Source organism: Cynocephalus volans, chromosome 1 (assembly GCF_027409185.1).
Source record: "Cynocephalus volans isolate mCynVol1 chromosome 1, mCynVol1.pri, whole genome shotgun sequence".
Classification (NCBI taxonomy): Eukaryota; Metazoa; Chordata; class Mammalia; order Dermoptera; family Cynocephalidae; genus Cynocephalus; species Cynocephalus volans.
Window position 1 is genome coordinate 80,248,204 of NC_084460.1, and position 19,006 is coordinate 80,267,209.

The 19,006-nt window shown below is 42.3% G+C and overlaps 1 protein-coding gene across 1 annotated transcript in view; it reads left to right on the forward strand.

Annotated features, from left to right (window-relative positions):
• Positions 1-15,063, forward strand: part of ARHGEF26 (Rho guanine nucleotide exchange factor 26) — a 115,617-nt gene extending 100,554 nt beyond the window's left edge. The window contains exons 11-14 of the mRNA XM_063113971.1: positions 727-936; positions 12,393-12,460; positions 13,777-13,881; positions 14,786-15,063. Of these exons, the coding sequence (XP_062970041.1) occupies positions 727-936; positions 12,393-12,460; positions 13,777-13,881; positions 14,786-14,928 (526 nt within the window). The 3' untranslated portion in view covers positions 14,929-15,063. The remainder of the gene's footprint in view (positions 1-726; positions 937-12,392; positions 12,461-13,776; positions 13,882-14,785) is intronic.
• The last annotated feature ends 3,943 nt before the right edge of the window (positions 15,064-19,006 follow it).

Below are 19,006 nucleotides of genomic sequence, written 5' to 3' on the forward strand. Positions count from 1 at the left end.
CATCCCCAGGGGGCACAGTGGAGGGTCCGGGAGCCAGATGAGAGCTGAAGCAGGTGGGACCGGATCAGGCATGCTCACAGTGCGATGGGCGTGAGAGGCCCCGGGAATGAAGGGGCTGGGGTCCCTGCGCATCAGAGGGACAGGGAACGTGACATGGTGGGATCTGTCCTGGTGGTTTCAGACACAGACGGTGAAGCTGTGAGTGTGGGAGGGAAGGATGGGTCAGGTGTCTTGCCAGAAGCAGGCAGAACTCTGGGGCCCTTCTCCTGTCCTCTGCATGGTTGTTTGAAAGTGGGGGGTGAGGCCCTGTTAGCTGGAGCATGGGTTGGTTTGGGGCTCCCTCTTTATTCTGTGGATGGAGGTGTGGAAACTGGGGAGGTGTGCTTGTTTGAGCATTACTGGGATGACAGTTCCAGGGTGATGTCAAATGAAACCTGGAGGGTTTATATATATATATTTTTAATATTGCTTTTATACATGAGATGCAAATTAGTATGTTACATACATAAAAATAACAATTAACAGGTTTCATTGGAGGGGGTTACATTGATTCATCATCAGTAGATATAATTCAGATTCCAATTCATATTTTAAAATAAGTCATTGTCTCCCTTTCCTCCCTCCCTACCCCCTTGCCACTTACCTCCAAAATGTGACTCGAGAACTGACAATGTCACAGTCTTATCCACTGCACAACTGACACGTTCTTCTCCCTTTTTCTTATAGTGAAGAAAGCTACAACGTCAATGATTATTCCTTAAGAGATCAACTATTGGTGGAATCTTGTGACAATGAAGAGCTTAATTCTTCTCCAGGGAAGAACAGTTCCACAATGCTTTATTCAAGACAGAGCTCTGCCAGTCACCTCTTTACTCTGACAGTCCTTAGTAATCATGCCAATGAGAAAGTGGAGATGCTGCTGGGGGCCGAGACACAGTAAGTATGTGCAGAGAAAGGGTTTCAGAGTAGCTGATGTCTGTCTCCCCCACCTGATTGCCCTTGGTCTACAGACTCCCTAAAAACAGTAGCTACTGTTTATTTTTTTGTCGAGCACCTACTGTGCACCAGGCACTGTGTCTTGGTGCTTTATACAGATGTTCTTTTCATCGTGATCTGCTCAATATCTCAAGAGATGAATACTATTATTTTTGTGTCTATAAGTCCTGATGGATGCATTGTTTTAGGTGGTGTGGTTTTTAATTTTTTAGAGTGGTTTAACAATACTTTTATTTTTTTCTTTGATAAAGATATGACCCACCAACCTTAGGGAGTGACTGAACTGGTATTTTGAGTCCAGGCCATACATTTTCTTGGATAATAGAATTGGAGTCATTTTTTATTCACCTACCTTCAGCCAGAAAGCCCAGTGATGGCTGCCAAAGAGGCTACTGTTTAGGGAAAGGTATTGATTAATCCTCTTTGCAATCCAGAGTTTCTGCAGGGGCAAAACAGGCATCCCGTTTGTGCCTGCAGCTCCACCAACAGTTAGTGTGCAGCCAGGCCTTACACTGGATGAGGGGAAGGGATTTAATTTTGAAGTCCGCTCAAGTAACGTGGTCCATTTAGAGATAGTTGACCAATTTATTTGTTTGGAAACTAGAAACCTCCTCTTGCAACAATCGTCATGGGCAGGTGTTATGTTGGGTCAGAGAGTGGAGCAGTGGAGAGAAAGGAGAAGGTCCCTAGATCTGTCCTCTCAGGTGCCTGCCTAGGTCTCCCACCCTACGTCTTCAGGGCTCCCACATAGTGCAGTTGAAATGGGTCAGCAGGTGAAATACAGTCCTAAGACTGGAACAGGAGAAAGTGATCCCAAATTGCTGTCTCCACTTCTTAAGAGTGATTTTAACTGTGTTCCTGGATCATTAAAGAGTGTTAAAGAAAATTTATTCAGCGATGCATGTGAAAGCACAGTAAGGCAGCCTTTATTCCAGACCATCGCGATGGCTATGGGGACGACTGTAATGGAGTCTTGCAGTGGAGAAGAGATTGGGCTCAACTCTGCACACAGCACGGACAAGGGCGGGTTCACAGCCAAGGGGCAGTGTAGGGTCAGTGGATGCAAAACGACTAAGAGGAAACATCAGGGATAAGGGGAAATCTGGCTAAACCGACCTAACAGGATTCATGCTAACTAGGCTGGGGTGATCAGACTTCACCTGAGGGTGGTGGAGGATGAGGAACCAGATCAAAGATTGAGGGTGATCAAATATTTTTTTGCTGAAACTGGATTTTACAAAGAAGTGCACAGATGGGCCTAGGAGAAGGTTCAGAAGCCTGACTAAAGTTAGGCCAAACAGAATGTCAAGAGACATAAGAAAAATGTGAAAATTATAAGGCGTCCATGTAAAATGTTAAATGATCATTTCAGATCTTTTGGTACTAGAAGTAGCTTTTCAAGGGCTAAAGAAAACCAGGGATGGGTTGATGGAAAGCTATAGAATGTTCTGAATGAACTTGAGAGTTAACAGAGAGAAAGAATAAGAAAAGGAACTTTATCCTAAAGTGTTTGTTTACAAAATGAAGAAATGCCTTTTTCTGAGGTCCCAGAGTTCCTTCTTCCACTGAAAGTGCTAGAAGGCCCTGTTGGCATTCCAAGCTTGCCCCTGTGTGTCTGCTGCTCTGGAGAGGAAGGTGTGGGTGGGCGTAGTGCTTGCTGGTCTGCAAGGTGACCAGCAAGAGACATCCCCAAGGTCAGGGCTGGGGGAAGGCATTTCTTGAACTCTAAAACCCTTTGGCCAATGAAGACAGACCTGGACTTCCTTTGATTGGGCAAACCTCTCTTAAAAACAGAATTTGGTGCTGGCTGGTTAGCTCACTTGGTTAGAGCATGGTGCTGATAACATCAAGGTCAAGGGTTCAGATCCCTGCACTGGCCAGCTGCCAAAAACAAACAAACAAAAAGAAACAAAATTTTGTAAGTCTTAGCTTGGGGTTTTATACAACTTTAAGGATGAGAAAGTCTTAAACACTTTGGAGATTAGTACCTGTCCAGATGTTCTAGAGAGTTCTCAGAAAGTAGACACTTCCCTCTCTCAGAGTTTGTAGTGGAGAAACAGTGCTGGTTTTGCCTTGCATTTTCCTTTTCTTTCTGTTTACAAGAATTTTTTATTCAGGCCTTGCCAACATGCCAGTAGAGTTTTTCCTGACTGTCTCATTCATAACTGATGTGATCTCCACCACTTGTTTCTTGGATTATTCCAGGGGAGTAGGAAGCGAACTGACGTGCCCAGTTGTTTTTACACCAGGGCCAGTTCCTTTCCTGGGACTCTGTAGCGTTTGTTCTACCTTCCTGCCTTCTGATTTCATTATGGACTGAGTGGATGTTCATTTCCTCAATCAGACATGTTCTCAGAGTATTTACTTATGTCACCCATAAACCCATGGGTGTGACTCATATTTGTAGTTCTGAAAAATAGCGGGAGAACATTCCGGAGGGCAGAGGGCAGAGGTCTCCTTGAGTACAGAGGTTTGACTCTCATTCTCCTGCTCCCTCCCTGCCCACCCCCCACACTGCCCTCAATTACAGTTGAGAAGTAAGTAGATGGACAGGTGCTTACGAGACGATGGACAGGTGCTTACGAGACATAAAACAGTACTGGTGTTGAAAGAAAATGTATTATAGCCAAAGATGCTCTTTCCTTAAAAAACCAATTAACTGTAGAAGCTTAGCAAATTGTTATATTCCATGCTTGGAAATATGCAGGGCAGCTCCAGGCTACCTGGTTTTGAGCAGAGTTTTGATTTGTGTAGAATGTGTTCTTTGCTTCTAAGATTTGCAAAATGTATAGATGAGCATATGTTTCAGGTTTTCTCTCTTTTATGTCTTATTTGGTTAATATGTTCCATGGGCAATGTAGTTGAGAAAATTTGGTTTTCACTACCACTCTGGAGTAATTGCAGAACTTCACACTGGTCACCTATACCCTTTGGCTGCTTTTATATTTTTTTAGCAGCTGGCCAATGCGAGGATCTGAAACCTTGACCTTAGTGTTGCAACACCACATTCAACCAACTGAGCTAACTGGCCAGCCCCTGCTGCTTTTTTTTTTGACCTGAAAAATTAATGGGCTTCATACCTGAAGAAGGTAAATACCTTCTTTGAAAAACTGTTCTTAATGGTGATCACATGGTGATATACAGAATGTAAAACTGCAGTGGGAGGGTGGAGCTGTTTGCCGCAAGGACAGTTCAACTTTATAAGACAGTGAAAGAACAGATCGATGGCTTGGATTACATAAAGAATGCAGAAAAGCTGACCAAAAGGAAATGGGGCACTTAGTGAGAATCCAGGATGTGCCAGGCACTGAGCCAGCTATGGCATGTGAAGAAAGGACCCAGGGGTGCTTGTGGAGGAGGACAGGATGTCAGAGCTGAAGGAAGCAATAGACAAGGCAGCCAAATATCTGTCAGTTTCCCCAGAATCAGTAGTTCAAGTTTACGTGAGTGGTCCTGGCCAAATTATGAATAGCACTTTCCTTGTCTCTCAAAAGTGTTTTGTTTAGACAATAAAGCATGTGGTGAGCCTAATTATGTATATAATATACAATTATAATTTTATAAGAAAGTTTTATATAGCTATATATAATTATATATATTTTATAATATTATTTTATATATATGTTAATTGTATATAAAGTCCAACTCCCTCATTTTTCCCCCATGTAAAGTGAAGCTCAGAAAGGCTCAGTGATTTGCCTATAGTCATATGGGAAGTGAGTTAATTGCCAAAGCCAGAACCAGAACCTGGCCTCCTGACAGTCTAGCGATCTTTCTAGTGACAGATTTTAATCTTCTTACTGAGCAGTTGCTGACCTACTAGTAGACTGTCCACTCCCACCTTGCTGCTCAGTTTAGCCTTGTACTGGATCTGGAAGGGAAACTCCAGGAAGTCAGTTGCTGTTAAATGTTAGAAACTACTAAAATATGGATTTTAAAGAAAGTCTGTAGACTCAAAAAAGGAATGTTTGTGGAAACCCAGATGGTAAATTTAGGGCACCATGGTTTGAAATAGTTTATAATGAGATGCTGAATAGATATTGCATCTCCCAAATTACTTTCCACATAGAACTTCCTTTTCTGTTCCTTTGTTTGTGTTTTTCCCACTTCCTGGAATGCCCGCTTTAGTCTTCCTTAGATTGCCAGATGGGTCACCTCTCAGGGCCCATGCGACATCTTTCCTCTGCCAGGAAACCTTTCAGTGCTGCTCCCAGCAGTCTCATCCCTGGGGATTCCAAATGCTCGCTGGGTGTGCCATTCCCATTAGTTCGTTTATCTGCTATGTTTCCCGTCTCATCTGCCCTCCAATGTATTACTCCTGGCTCCCAACCCACTCCTAAATTCCTCCATCCCTTTGCAGAACTTCTCAAGAGAGTGGCCTTTACTTCTCCCTGCGAATTAATTCAGTGAGTTTTTACTGGGCAGCTACTTTCTGTCAAGTGCTATTCTGAGTGCTGGGATATAGCAGTGAAGAACACAGAGACCAGATCCCCACCCTGGGCTGATACTCAAGAGGGAGCTTTCTCCAGTCTGCCTGGGAACATGGTCTACAGCAAGCTGGGACAGTGGGAAAGCATTTCTACTTGATCCAGTTAAAAAGTAAAAGATCATTTCAGGTAGTGTTAAGTGCAGTGAAGACCATAAAGCTGGTGATGTGCTACATAGTGAGTGTTATGTGCTGGGGGTAGGGATATGTACCCTAAATTAGATAGTGCTGGAAGACTTCTCTGAGGAGGTGACATTTGAACTGAACTCTGAATGACAAGGAGTTAACCCTTGTCGAAATGCCGAGCTAAAATGTTCCAGGCAAAGGGAGCAGCAAGTGCAGAACTCCCAAAGAAATGAGTTTGAGCGTCGTGGAACTTGGCATGAATGTGGTGAATGTGGCTGATCAGAGTAAACTGGGGAGAGGGTGGCTGGTCAAGAGGGCAGTGGAGCCTGGAGCATTTGAGAGCAGAACTGTTCCAGTACAGTCTGTGTTAAAAACTTAATTGACAATTTCTGAGGCATCAAAGCATGTGATGATTTCGACAGTAATTCATTTTTACTGTATTTCTGAAAACACCTGGTCCACCGAGGACTAGGAGCTGGGGACTGGTTCCCCACCACAGCCCTTTTGAGAAGCACAGGTGTAGAGCCTTGTAAGCGACAGCAGGAGGTTCCGTGGAAGACGGGAGTGTTGGGGTGGCAGAAGTTTCAGTGGAGAGAACAATGACGATCCTGTTGGTGTAGCCAAGGGGAGTCCTGATGTTGGCTTGGACCATGGTATATCGGAGGACATAGAAATATTGCATTTTGGAGTCAAAAGCAACAGGATGCACTGATGGACTGGATGAGCTGGGGTGGTAGTAAGTGAGAGGGGCAATGAGGCTTTAGATTTTTGGCTCGAGCAGCTGGTGCCATGTATTGAGTTGTCCCTTAATCATCTTCACTGTGGCTTCTCCCTCTGTCACCCTGCTGAGGCCTCTCCATCAAAAGATTAACAGTAGCTCCTGGTCTCACATCCAGCAGTCAGTCCAGACTTCCTCTTTCTTTCCCTCTAGTTTCATTTAATTTCGTTGACCATCCAGCTCTCTCGCACTGACCCCTGCTGGCGGCGATCCTCCCTCAGCCTCTCTGCCATGCTGTCTGCGTCTCTGCCCGTGTCTGTAAGTGCACCTGCTCTTCTCTTCCCTTTGGAAATGCAGCCTGCTGCTCTCCCCAACACTCACATTTCTGCACGTGGTGCCATTGACAGTTTTGAACTAGCCAGTCTGGAGACCTGGTGCGATTTTTCATGCTTGTATGTCTGAACAGATCTGTTATCTTCCAGTTCTTCCTCTGCACAGGTCTGTTGCATCTTTCCCCCTGTTTGTGTCTCAGTCCTCCTTCCTAGGTCAACCATCTCACTTATCTGTGAGCAACATTAACAGCCTCCTGACCCCCCGCTTCTCTCCCATCGATCCTGCACTATTTTATGGCTAATGCTAAACTCAGCTCCAGTCTTGTTCTTTTCTTGCTCTGTACATAGCAAGTTCCCCCCCACAAATTTTTGGGATTGACCCATAATTACTATAACTAGCTTTTCTATATCCAGGGCAAGGTAGAATGGTAGCCTCAGGTGGGGGAGTGCTGCTTCCTATCAGTCTTTATTCATTGCCCTTGTTGTTGCTGCTGGGGCAAGTTTTCCCCAAATTTCACTAGTTTTTACAATTTTGCTATTAAGGGTGTGGTTAAACAGTTATTAGGACATACATCTATGTCATGCATACTGTGTTAATCTGTTTGTCTGTTGCAGATTCTAAGTCATTGTGTCGTTAATAAGACAATAGTCTGTGGAAAATACGAATGCTTATTACCCTTTATGAAAGGACAAAGGAAGAATGTTTTACCGCTGTCATTTTTTTTTTCTTTCTGGGCCTTTCAAGAGGAATGTGGGAGCCGGACAGTCCCCTTTGTCTGCCTCCATTAAGATGAAGCACAGACAGCTGCAGCTGACACAGACGACAGGCTGTGGCAAGTGGTGCCCTTGGCTTCCTGCATTTGCAGTAGAATTTGGATGTCTTTGGGGGCCAGTGTATACAGTGAAGAGGCATCTAGGACATGTTCAGTGATGAACGCAAACTTTCTTCACCCATTATATTTAGTTATAGGATAATAAAAAAAAAAAAACAGCACCAAAAACACCGTAATAAGAAATCCCTCTCAAAATTCCTCTCACAAAGAGGAGCTAGAAGCCTAGTGAATGTGGCTGGTGCTGTCAGCCATCCAGATAACCAGTTCCTGGGCCTCCTGACAAAGGGGCATTGTTTGAGGAAGTCTTTGCGCTCTTCCTTCCTCTATTAATGATTTAATTAACAACAGGAAGTAAATGGGATGGACTAAAATTGTAAGTAGTATCTCTGATATAGTCTTTACTTCATGCTTTAGGAAAAATCACAATATGAAGAAGACGGTTTACATGGAAAAATTTTTTGCAGGTTACAGTATTTTTTTCCTTGTTGAACCTGGACTCTAAGTCTAATAACAATCTTTTATGTTTGTATCGTGCCTGTCAAAGTATTGGATTTTATGTTTCTTATCACCAACCCCAATAGGACAGGAGCAAGGTGATGGTATCAGTATTTTATTAGTGGGAAAACAGATCATTTGACTTCATGTTAACTGAAGGATTCTGGACCAGACTTGAGGTCTGAGCTACTTAATATGCTAAACAAGAAATCATTTATTTAATTACATAACATGTCACAAAATCTAAATTTTAGAACTCTTTTAGTGGGCTAAGGCTATTAAGTTTGCTTTGCTTAGATTTTTTTCATTAGGTGACTTGAGCTGGTTTCCAGTTTTGTAAGGCTTGGTCTCACAGAATTCACAATGACATTTTTTTACACTGTGGGTTTTCTTTCATGGATCAGTTTATTGAATTAATCTAGTTGAATTGAATGTGTGAGGTAATGAAAAAACACAACTGTCTTTGCAATCCAGCTCCTTACTGTGGCTTGGCCTGTTTTCCAAGGTCATGTATAAATAAATTTCAAAAGGAACCACAGGTGAATCTGTAGGCTATAAGAAGGAACACAAAAGGTGACTGTTCAATGCCATTTTAGGAGGGATAAAAGGAAGGTTAAAGAGCAACTGGGGTCTCTTCACTTCTACTGAGAAATCAGGAGACTCTGTCAGTGATGAAGTCCCTGGAGGGGCCCCCATCCTGCGTGGTCTCATTTGCAGCCCCACTGTGTTATTTCAAAGCCTGCTTTCCACTTTCCCAGCTATCAGCATCTCTCTCTTTTCTAGCAGATGCCTGGTATTCAATGAGAAGTTGGACTTTGTCATATCTCTGACCTCTGTGCAATTAAATTTAAACCTCCTGTGCCTAATTATATGAGGGGCAGGACAAGGTGCTTCCACAGCTAACTTCCGAATTGGAAACTGAGAGACATTTCATGCCATGCATGGAGAATTTGGGGATTATGGAAGGACTGCATTGATAGATATTTAAGTTAAAAGAGTCTCTACCTGGGTCAGATGTGTTTTAAGGAGAGTGCTCTGTCTCTGCACGTTGCTCACTGTGTTGGGTTTTGTGTGTGTTTGTTTCCTGCTGTCTGCTCGTTCATGTTGGAGGGCTGTGAAGAGCAAGGGACCCCGTTTTATTCACTGTGAGCCCCCCCACTAGCACAGGGCCCTTGCAGGGTGAGTGGGTTGAAGGAGTGGTCAGGTGAACCTTGGCAGTGGATGCACTGCAGGCCGACTTTAGTGCAGCATTGCTCATTCTAATCGCTCTGTTTGGGCAAAGGGAAAAGTTTATGAATGGGTGTGTGGTAGACTGTGAATTCATCTTGATCATTTCATATTGTCCCTGGAGAAAATAGATGTCTGTGAGTGAGCCCTGGACTTGATATCTAAATTTCATAACGGGTAAGTCAGTGCCCTGGTTTTTCTTGCCCTCAGCATTCCATCTTTCAATGAGCCAGTCTCATCCCCGCTTTAGTGATGTGTAGTGCTTTCTGCTTCATGCGGGGAGGAAGGGCTTGGCAGGACTCTGCGAAGCCCCGGGGGATGTTATGCAGTATTGACGGCATCTAAGAGGGGGTGGGACTGATTCAATTGAAGCAGTTTCAAGAAGCGGCTCCTTTCAGCACAGGCAACAAGGACTGTCTTGTTCTGTCCTCTGGAGTCTCTGTGAGCGGCTGCTGTGTCTAAGAGTTGCTATTAGCATCCAGGCAGCATGCCACAGGACTGACAGATTTCATCTGGACTTCTGCAAACTGGCGGCAGGGTGAAGCTGCCACTGAAACCAGCCATTTGGTGCCAGAGATGGGCTCACCTGGAAAGTTGTATGTGCAAGATCTGCTTCACCGGCTCCAGATTGCTCTGAAGTGCTCCGGGAAGACGGCAGTGTGGGCCGTGTGAAGATGAGGTGGTAATCCAAGTCTGAGTCTGACTTGTTTGGGTTTGGCATACAGAGACACAAATGGATCATTTTAGATTTCTCTTGCTGAGCAGTTCTTCCATCTGCAAGATATTTAGTCTTCGGTTGGCTTTGTGCTTTGGAAGTTCTAGTTGAGCCTGAGTAAAAAATAGATCTTATCCTAACAAAGAGATGATATAAAGATTTAAGTGTTGCATGAGGACTATTTTAAAGGAAGTTGTTTTACTTGTTCCTTATAACTGCATTGTGAAGCCCTTTGTCCTGTATTAGGGAGAGGCAAAATTTTTAAAAGCAAGACAGTGTCATCAGTCTCTATATAAATTGTGCATATTGCTACATGCCACACCAGCTTGGCCAGAGCCTGGTCTCATTTTATTCTTTTAAGTAAGCCTGTCTTCCAGCACACTGCAGTTTCACCCTCCTGCCTCCTCCATTCTTTTGGAAGCACCTGCCAGGGAACACTCATCTCCTGGGAGCAGGCACTTAACACTCCGGATTTGCTTTGTCCTCTGGAAAAATAGAAATAATAATGGTAATATTTTCTTTCCAAGATTGTTGTAAAGATTAGATTGGATGACACCTGCAAATTACTTAGCACCATACCTGGCACATAAGTGCTCTATGATATTATTTACAAGATCTAATCCCTGTCCTCTTAGAGTTTATGATCTGATAAGAGAAGTAGACAAGTCTATAAATGATCGGGCTCAGTGTGCAGTGAAGGATGTGATTCATTGGTCAGCAGATGTTTACTGAGCCCCTGTTAAGTGGCAGGCAGTGTTCTGGAGATGATGCAGTGACGCAAACAGATAAGATGCCTGCCTTCATGAAGCTTACTGTTGATTGACAGTGTGATAGAGCTGTGCAGAGGGGTGCCTGTGCACAGGATTATCAGACTGGAATGGGGACGGAAGTGTGGGTTTATGTATCAGGAGGCCACCTGGAAGAGGTGAGGGTTGTGTTTTTAATACTGAGTGGATGTGTTAGCAAAAGAAGCCAAATACAAAAAAGTTCATACTGTAGGATTCCATTAAAGTACAAAACAAGCAAAATGAATCCATGGTGATGGAAATCCTAATAGCAGTTAACTTTGGACAGAGGTTATTGATTGGAAAGGGATAAAAGGGAACCTCTTGGCATGTCTGTATCTTGATCTGGCAGCATGTGTACATGGTATACGTAAGTGAGCACTCACGGAGCTGTATGCACTTACAGTTAGCACAGTCCATTTCGTGTATGTGATTCCTCAATAGGAAAACTTTTAACTGGCAGTGGGTGGGCGTAGCTAGGTAAAAACAGAGGGAGGGGCATCTGAGAGGGAGAGAGCAGACAGGACAGGCTGCATGTTCCAGTGCTCTAAAGAGCCCTCTCTGCCTGATGCAAGGACACACCTGGGGGGGGGGGTGACAGTGACAAGCCTTCTGACGTGCTGGCTGTTATGGGAGGAAAAGATGTTTTCAGGTATTGGGCACAAAGGCGTGCCTTCTTGAGAGGGTAGAGTGGCGTAGTGACCTTGGTTTGAAACAGTCACCCTGAAACTTTCATCTAGTCTTCTCGTCCTTTGGATGGGCTTTGGGAGGATTACGTGAAATAATGGATGTCAGGTGCTTCTATCTGACATGTAGTGTGGCTTTAACTAGTTCCTCTTAAGAGATGTAAGAGTGTGTGTGTGTGTGGTTTATTCAATTAGTTGCAATCCTAATACTTGATTTTCAAAATAAAAAACGAGGGAGCGGGTGACCGTATTATGGAGCAGTGTTTACTTATCTGAAACTTTCAATTCTTTAGTTAAGTCATTATTTTGTTTCATGTAATTATAGCTTAATATTATATAAAATGTCTTGGTTATCTACACCACCACCCCTTTTTTTTGCTGTACTCATTAAACCATTTTAAGCATTTGATAACAGTCTAAAAAAGGTCAGAGATTTTCTATTTAAATCAGGCTCATATCTGGCAAAATTAGTTGTATGAGGGATGAGACAACTTTTAAACATGTCAAGTTTTTCATCTTCTTCTGAAATGGTTTGAATGTGTGGGAAGGGAGGAGAAGGAGTAGAGAGTGTTTTACTAGTATTTTTAAAAAATGAAATTTACCTACCTTAGAACAGCAGAGAAAGAAAAATAAATAAGAAATTTACCTTTTTGAAATGTTAAAAGTCAGACTGGGAGTGTGCTAAATAAATATTTTTGTGATTATGGGTTAGAGTAATCAGCTCTTCATTTAATTGTAAACTGTCATATGAGAAATTCCATTTAATCGGTACCTAGCCAAGTTCATTATGAGTCTTTTGACAATGATGACTAGTTTTCTGCCTATTTTAGATTTCCCAGATGATCATTTTTAAATAACTCTGACCTTTGTTTTGAAGGCCAGCCCCGTTCCTCTCTGGAGAATCTCTCCCGTTTTCTGGGAATGGCTTTGCACTGTCTGTCTAGAACATGCTCCGTTCTATGTGTCTCAGCTGGATCTGCTCTCTGTGTTTAGGAGTGAGCGTGCCCGCTGGATAACCGCCCTGGGACACAGCAGTGGGAAGCAGCCTCCCGACAGAACCTGTAAGTTCTCTCAAGGGGCAGCCTATTTCGAAACATGGAGGGGCTCTGCCCCCTGCTGGACTCTGGGTTGTCAAGGGATTATACCACCACAGTACTCGATTTGTAAATTTCTTCTGAGGTTTCTTTCCTTCTGCCTTATGCCAGAACTGGGTGATCCCTGCTTTGAAAGTCAGTGTGTCTGAATTCAAATCCAAGGTGCAGTTCTTTGCTGTGTAAAGGGGCAAATCATTGCTTAGCCTTCCCAAGCCTTTCTAATCATCTATAAGTCAGGTGCATCATTATATACGACACGGAGTTATTAGAGGATTAAGTTAAATAATATACGTTGAAAGACAGGCTTATACTATAAAGCTCTTAAATTTTTACTGTTATTTTTGGGCAATGGCTGCAAGTTTAAGCCTTCTTTATACTGACAATATGAATTTAAGCTGAAAAGCATTTTTAAGCTAAAATAAGATTACTTAGCCATTCCTTTTGACCTTTTAAGAAAATGTTTTTCATTCTTCTAGAGAACTAGGACCTGGTGCAGTACAGGGTGGTATCGTGTGCTTATTAGCTCCCTAACTTTGATGTCATGCTTTTTTGGATGATTGTGGTTAAAAGGTCAAATCCAAAGAATTAGGACAGCAAAACTGATTATCCTGAAGCTCTCAAAAATCATAGCTTTAAGCTTACGGTCAAAGCCCAAGTGATTGGTTTGAAAGCTCCCTAGAATCAAGTTTTATATTAAAAAATAAATTAACTAACGAGGCATGTCAGTCAGTATGAAGACACTGAAGTAGTTTTATGTTACACATCAGCATTTTGAAGGAACTCTAAAATGTCTTCTAAGCTTTTGGTTGGAACTCCTTTTATTTCTAAACTCCTTTGGCAGTTTTCATATGCTCCTGCTGGTGGGATGAGGAAGTCCTGTGGATGAGAGCCAGGAGAACCGGGAACACTGCAGATTTTATCATCAGTTGTATGGCTTCGGCACACCACCAACTCTTTCTTGCCTCAGTTTCCCCAATGCACAATGGCTGTTTTCTGCTCCATTATGTGACATGACTAATGACTCCTGATCAAGGCTATTATTGAGCAGATTTGTGCATCATCAGAGACCTCTCAAATCTGAGCTTCTACAATTCTAAAGGTCATAGTTGTGAGAGAGTTCTTAAGAAAAGATTTTTTGCTTCTTGATAGAAGCCCAGTTTGTCTCTCTCAATGCCAGTCCTGAGTTGCACAGAAAGACTGAGTAAATGTACACTCTTGGTTTGTGCATGTGTTCTGATTTTCCTCTGCTCCTCGAAGCTCAGTATGTCCCCATTCCCCCGCAGCTCTGACTCAGGTGGAAATCGTCAGGTCGTTTACTGCCAAGCAGCCGGATGAGCTCTCCCTGCAGGTGGCGGATGTGGTCCTCATCTATCAGCGTGTTAGTGACGGTGAGTTGGAAGTGTTCTTTCGGGGCATTCGTGGTGCAGCATTCAGGGAGCCAGAGATGAGGACTCTCATTTTGTTCTTAATGCTCATATTCCATATCCCAGTGCACTCATGTCCTGCCTTCTTATCTGTCTCTAAGGCTAATTTTATTTTATTTTATTTATTTATTTATTTATTTTATTTTTATTTTTATTTATTTATTTTTTTAATTTTATTTTGTCGATATACATTGTAGCTGATTATTGCTCCCCAACTAAGGCTAATTTTGATTCTTCTCTGTTCCTGTTCCTTTTCTTCTTTCTCTAGACCTCATTTCCTAAATCAATGGCTTCTCAGAACCCTAAAGATGACTTAGAGTGGTGCTTTAGGGACTTGGAGACATTGGAAAAGTTTTACGCTGACAGCCTCTTCTTTTTATGCACCTTCCCTTCAGTTTTCCTATATGCACCTGCCTCTCAGCTGGCTGCATTTTATCATTTATCTACACTTTTAATTCATTTTTGAATAGGGATGCAGTCACATGGTGTGTTATTCAAAAGGATCCATGAAAAGTTTTCTTTCCTTCCCAGTCCCCCAGGGACCTAGTTCTCATCTCCAAAATTTCTTCCTTACTTTCAAATTCTTTTTTCCTGCTACTCCTACACAAAGCATCCCCTTCCCCGGCTCAGCCCACGCCCATAGCTCTTAGCTTTCTCACTGTGGGGCCTCTGCTCATGTTCTGTCCCTGGTAAGTCCTTCTTTTCCCCTTGAAGCCTTCCCTCTGTCCCTCCTCTCTTTTCCAACGTTCATCATTGTGCCCAGCCTGGCAGGGATGCGGCCTCTGAACTGTTCTCACATCCTCCTCAGAGCCTGGCCCAGTCAAGATTCTGCCAAATACCTGCTGCTTGACTCTGTTCTTGCTTGCAGGATGGTATGAGGGGGAACGACTGCGCGATGGAGAAAGGGGCTGGTTTCCTATGGAGTGTGCCAAGGAGATAACATGTCAAGCTACAATTGATAAGAATGTGGAGAGAATGGGACGTTTACTGGGACTGGAGACCAACGTGTAACCTCTCAGATGGCCTTTTGTTACTGCAAGATTTGCACTGCATAATAGTGGGCTGGTTGATTCTGGACTGGTTGTATTGTTAATTTTATCACAGCCTATTTAATTAAAAGAATAAAAACACTTGCCTTTAAGCTTGCCAGGTTGTTCTGCTTTCTCAGGAGAACAGCTACTGGATACGGTTCATTCACAAAGCTCAGTTTTTACATAACCATCCCCTTGCAAGCCTCTTTAGGTCCAGACTAGCTGAGCAGTTCACTTCAGGGATCAGGCTGTCTCGGCTCCTTCTAGTGTCACCATGTTCCGGCATAAAAAAATGTATATAAGCTGCTGTTTTCTGGTTTTCTCTATTCTCACTTCACTAAGAATGTTACTATTCCTCCTTAAAGATCTCCTTAATATGGTTCTCCCAGTATTAGCAAGATTTTGTGTCTTTAAGGAATGCTCGATTTTGTATGTATTTTTCCTGCCTCTTATTTTTAACATCCGATTCTAATGCTGTGTTCATTTCAAAAGGAATTGGTAGAATTCAGAAGGTAAGCTGTTATGTTTTTCTCAGCCTCTTCCCAGCAAAGAGAAATTGACTTTTGAATTGTTGCCACCTTTTCCTCATAAGAAGGAGAGTAAGGGTGCGGACGTTAATTATTTTTAAAAATCCATCTCACCCAATATTAGTCTTAGATAAGTATAGCCTAATAAACCTAGCTACTTTAAATAATATAGAATTTAGATGGTTCACATGTGTGAAAAAAATCCTGAACATAGAATAGGGGTCCTACTTTTCAAAAATATTTCCAAATGAGCTGATAAAAAGCTGACGTGAGGCTGCTATGCCTTCAATAATGCATGATTTTTGACTGTTCCTATTCCAGTTTCCAAATAGGAAATTGGCTGGAATATACTTTCATAATTTTGAGGAAGGGAAAATTAGGCCTTAAAAGGTATCAAGAAGCAAGCATGGTACCCAACTGAAACATTTTGACCTTAATGGGAATTCATTCTATTTGCACTAAAGGCTTTGCTTGCTGGATTTGGAGTCTCTCTTAGCTGCAGATTTCTTCAGAACTTTATTTCTTCCAATAGTGCAAGAAGAGAGAAAAGTCATTTTAACGGGAGGTTTCATAAAAAGGTAATGAGGGTTTGGAAGACTGAGAGGAGAGAAATGATTTTTACTGGCAGCTATGTTCCCTCTCTATTCTCTTCGACAAAGGGATAAAACCTGATACAGTGTACATTATTGGAGGACTCAGATCTATATGTGACATGTCCCAGCTACCATCTGCTAACCAGTTACCCAAATTGTGAATAAGGTTACAGAAGCCCAGTGTGGAGGTAAGTGTGTTTGGCTCACACACCCTGCACCTGCCACCTCAGCAGTGAGCTAGTGTGGCCCCCTAGGGGCTTATCAGACTTGGATTGCTTTCTTTTACCTCTACGTATGATCTGGCCGGCCCATGGCTCATTTGGGAGAGTATGGTGCTGACAACACCAAGTCAAGGGTTAAGATCCCCTTACCAGTCATCTTAAGGGAGAGTGTGGTACTGATGATCTGGTTGTAAAAAGACATTCCAGGCACTGAGTTCCTGGAAGTCTGAGAAAGTGTGTCAGTGAAGTAATAGCAGACAGAGGACCACAGCAAGAGATGTCCCCTCTTTAATAATGTCACAGACTTTACACGGGGGAGGCTAACAAGTTGTATAATTTAATCCAATGTCATGTTTTATTTAGGAAGGTAAATTTGTTGCTTGCAAGGGGATCATTTTGTATTATTTTTGATAATACCCAGTTGAAGCTAAAAAGCAACTGTATGGATCCTGTGAATTAATTTATAAGTAGAAATGTTAAACAGTTTTGAAAATATGTGCATCTTATAAGTCAAAGCCTTATTTAGCAAGCGGATTAGTACTGTTATTAGATAAAATGCTGTTATATGGCAGGTATTTAACACAATTACAATGTTTAGTTTCAAACATAAATTGTTGTTTTTAACATGACACAGTATTTTTTTTACACCTAATTCAGTTTCTGTGAATACCATCCCTGAATTGTATAATGACTTCATTCATGGACAAAACTGTTCATTTTTGTCCCAATAGATTGAGAGTGCTTGTACACTTTTGGCAAAATATGTGAATTTATAAAGATTTTGTATATATTTATCCTTTTGTGCTGGTGTGATTTAATTTCCTCTAGATCGTTTTCTGTTAAGTGTATGGTTTCCAGGATTTTTGACCATATCCTACTGTAAAGGTATGTACATTTATCATTGCAGAAGACTCATCTCTCCTCTTTGGTATTTGCTGGCATCAGCTGCTCTAGACACTGGAGCATTTTTCAGAGATAGGCCATGCTATTTCTTCTCATAGTTGCCACAGAACTGCAGGACTGAATAGCTTATCTTAAATAGTGCACAGCTCTCTTACAGCTGTTGTCCCCTGGAGTGTATCTTATCATTCATTTTGGCCATCCAGTATCCAAACCTTTGTGCTTGTGAAATTTCACCACCCTGTCAATCTTGGTGGAAGACAAAGGATGACTCCTCCTATATTAGCTTTCTCTGCCACATAACAAACAACCACAAACTTAGTAGCTGAAAACATCACCAATTTATTATCGCACAGAGTCCAGGATGGGAAGGCTGGGGTCTCTGCTTAGAGTCTTCACAAGGCTGAAATTGAAGTGTTGCTTGTCTGCTTTCACATCTGAAGGTCGGTGTCTTCTTTGAAGCTCATTCTTGTTATTGGCAGAATTCACTTTTTTGTGGTTGTAGAACTGAGATCCCTGTTACCCTTCTGGCTGTCAGCTAGAGGCTGCTCACCGCTCTTTGAGGCCACGTGTATTCCTTGTGACATGGCTTCTTCCAAAGACAGCAATGGCATGTTCACTCCTCCTCACACTTGAAATCTTTCTGATACCCTCTTATGCTACCAGTGAGAGAAAACACTGTTTTTAAAGACCTTATGTAATTAGGTTAGGCTCATAATCTCCCTTATGATTAACTAAAAATCAACTGATTCAGGACCTTAATTAGATCTGCAAAATTCCTTTGCCATGCCACATAAAATAATCACAGGTGTAACACCAGGAGGATGGAGATCAGAAGAAACCATCTTAGAATTCTGCCTCCAACACCCTCTACAAAACCTTAAAATGCTAGATTAGTTTTCCAGCACCCCTTGCAGCTAAGATAAAACCACTTTGTACGAAACACCAATCAGATACATCTATCTTAGGATAACCAATCAAAGGCATCTTTGCTGGAGTTTTACTCAAGCTAGTGATGGCAGAGGAAAAAGCTGGGGAGTGCCATCTCTGGCAGTAGCAGGATCATCACCACCCTCTGCTTCATCCCCTATCCCAAATTGCTGCTACATTTTCCCTCAGCAGACAGGCAGAGCTACTTGGTGAGCTTTCAGTGCTAAATAATGCAGGTCGGCATTTAGAGCCTGCCATAACCATGTTGTGGATTGGGTCCTCAGGGAGCTTTCTCTGGAGTGGGAGTATGAACCTGAAAGACCTAAAGTTTTGCTCTCTGGGCTTTTAGTATATTAAAGTCTTGGAAGAAGGAAACAAAACCTCTCTGGAGAAAACTAGCTTCCTCTCAGTTCTCAATTATTCCTAAAAGCAAATGATCAAATTAAAGATTCAGCAAACAAGGAAAGCCTACTGATTCTTTAGCTTCTGTTTCAATTCATGACCCTTTGGTCATCCTATATGTGTTGCTGGTAGCATTTCATGTAAATTATGTTTATCTGGGGGTGATCAGATTTTTGTGGACAGTCTGTGGTGGTACTCTTCATTTGCATTCTAATGGGGAATCAAGTGATCTGATAAAAGTCTAGACTATTTGTTAGTTAGTAGTAGATGCCCCCCGTTCTCAGGGTGTGGAGCTAGTGCTCATGGAAGGTTTTGCATTAATACTATGTTTAGTATTAGATATGAATCAATATACTAATGTGTTTTAACAATAAATCACCATTTTTTGTTTGTTTTTTTGTTTTGTTTTATCAGTACAGCAACTAATGGAACCTTAGTACTTTGTACTTAACATTATTAATTAAATGTGGGGGAGTATCTTCAGA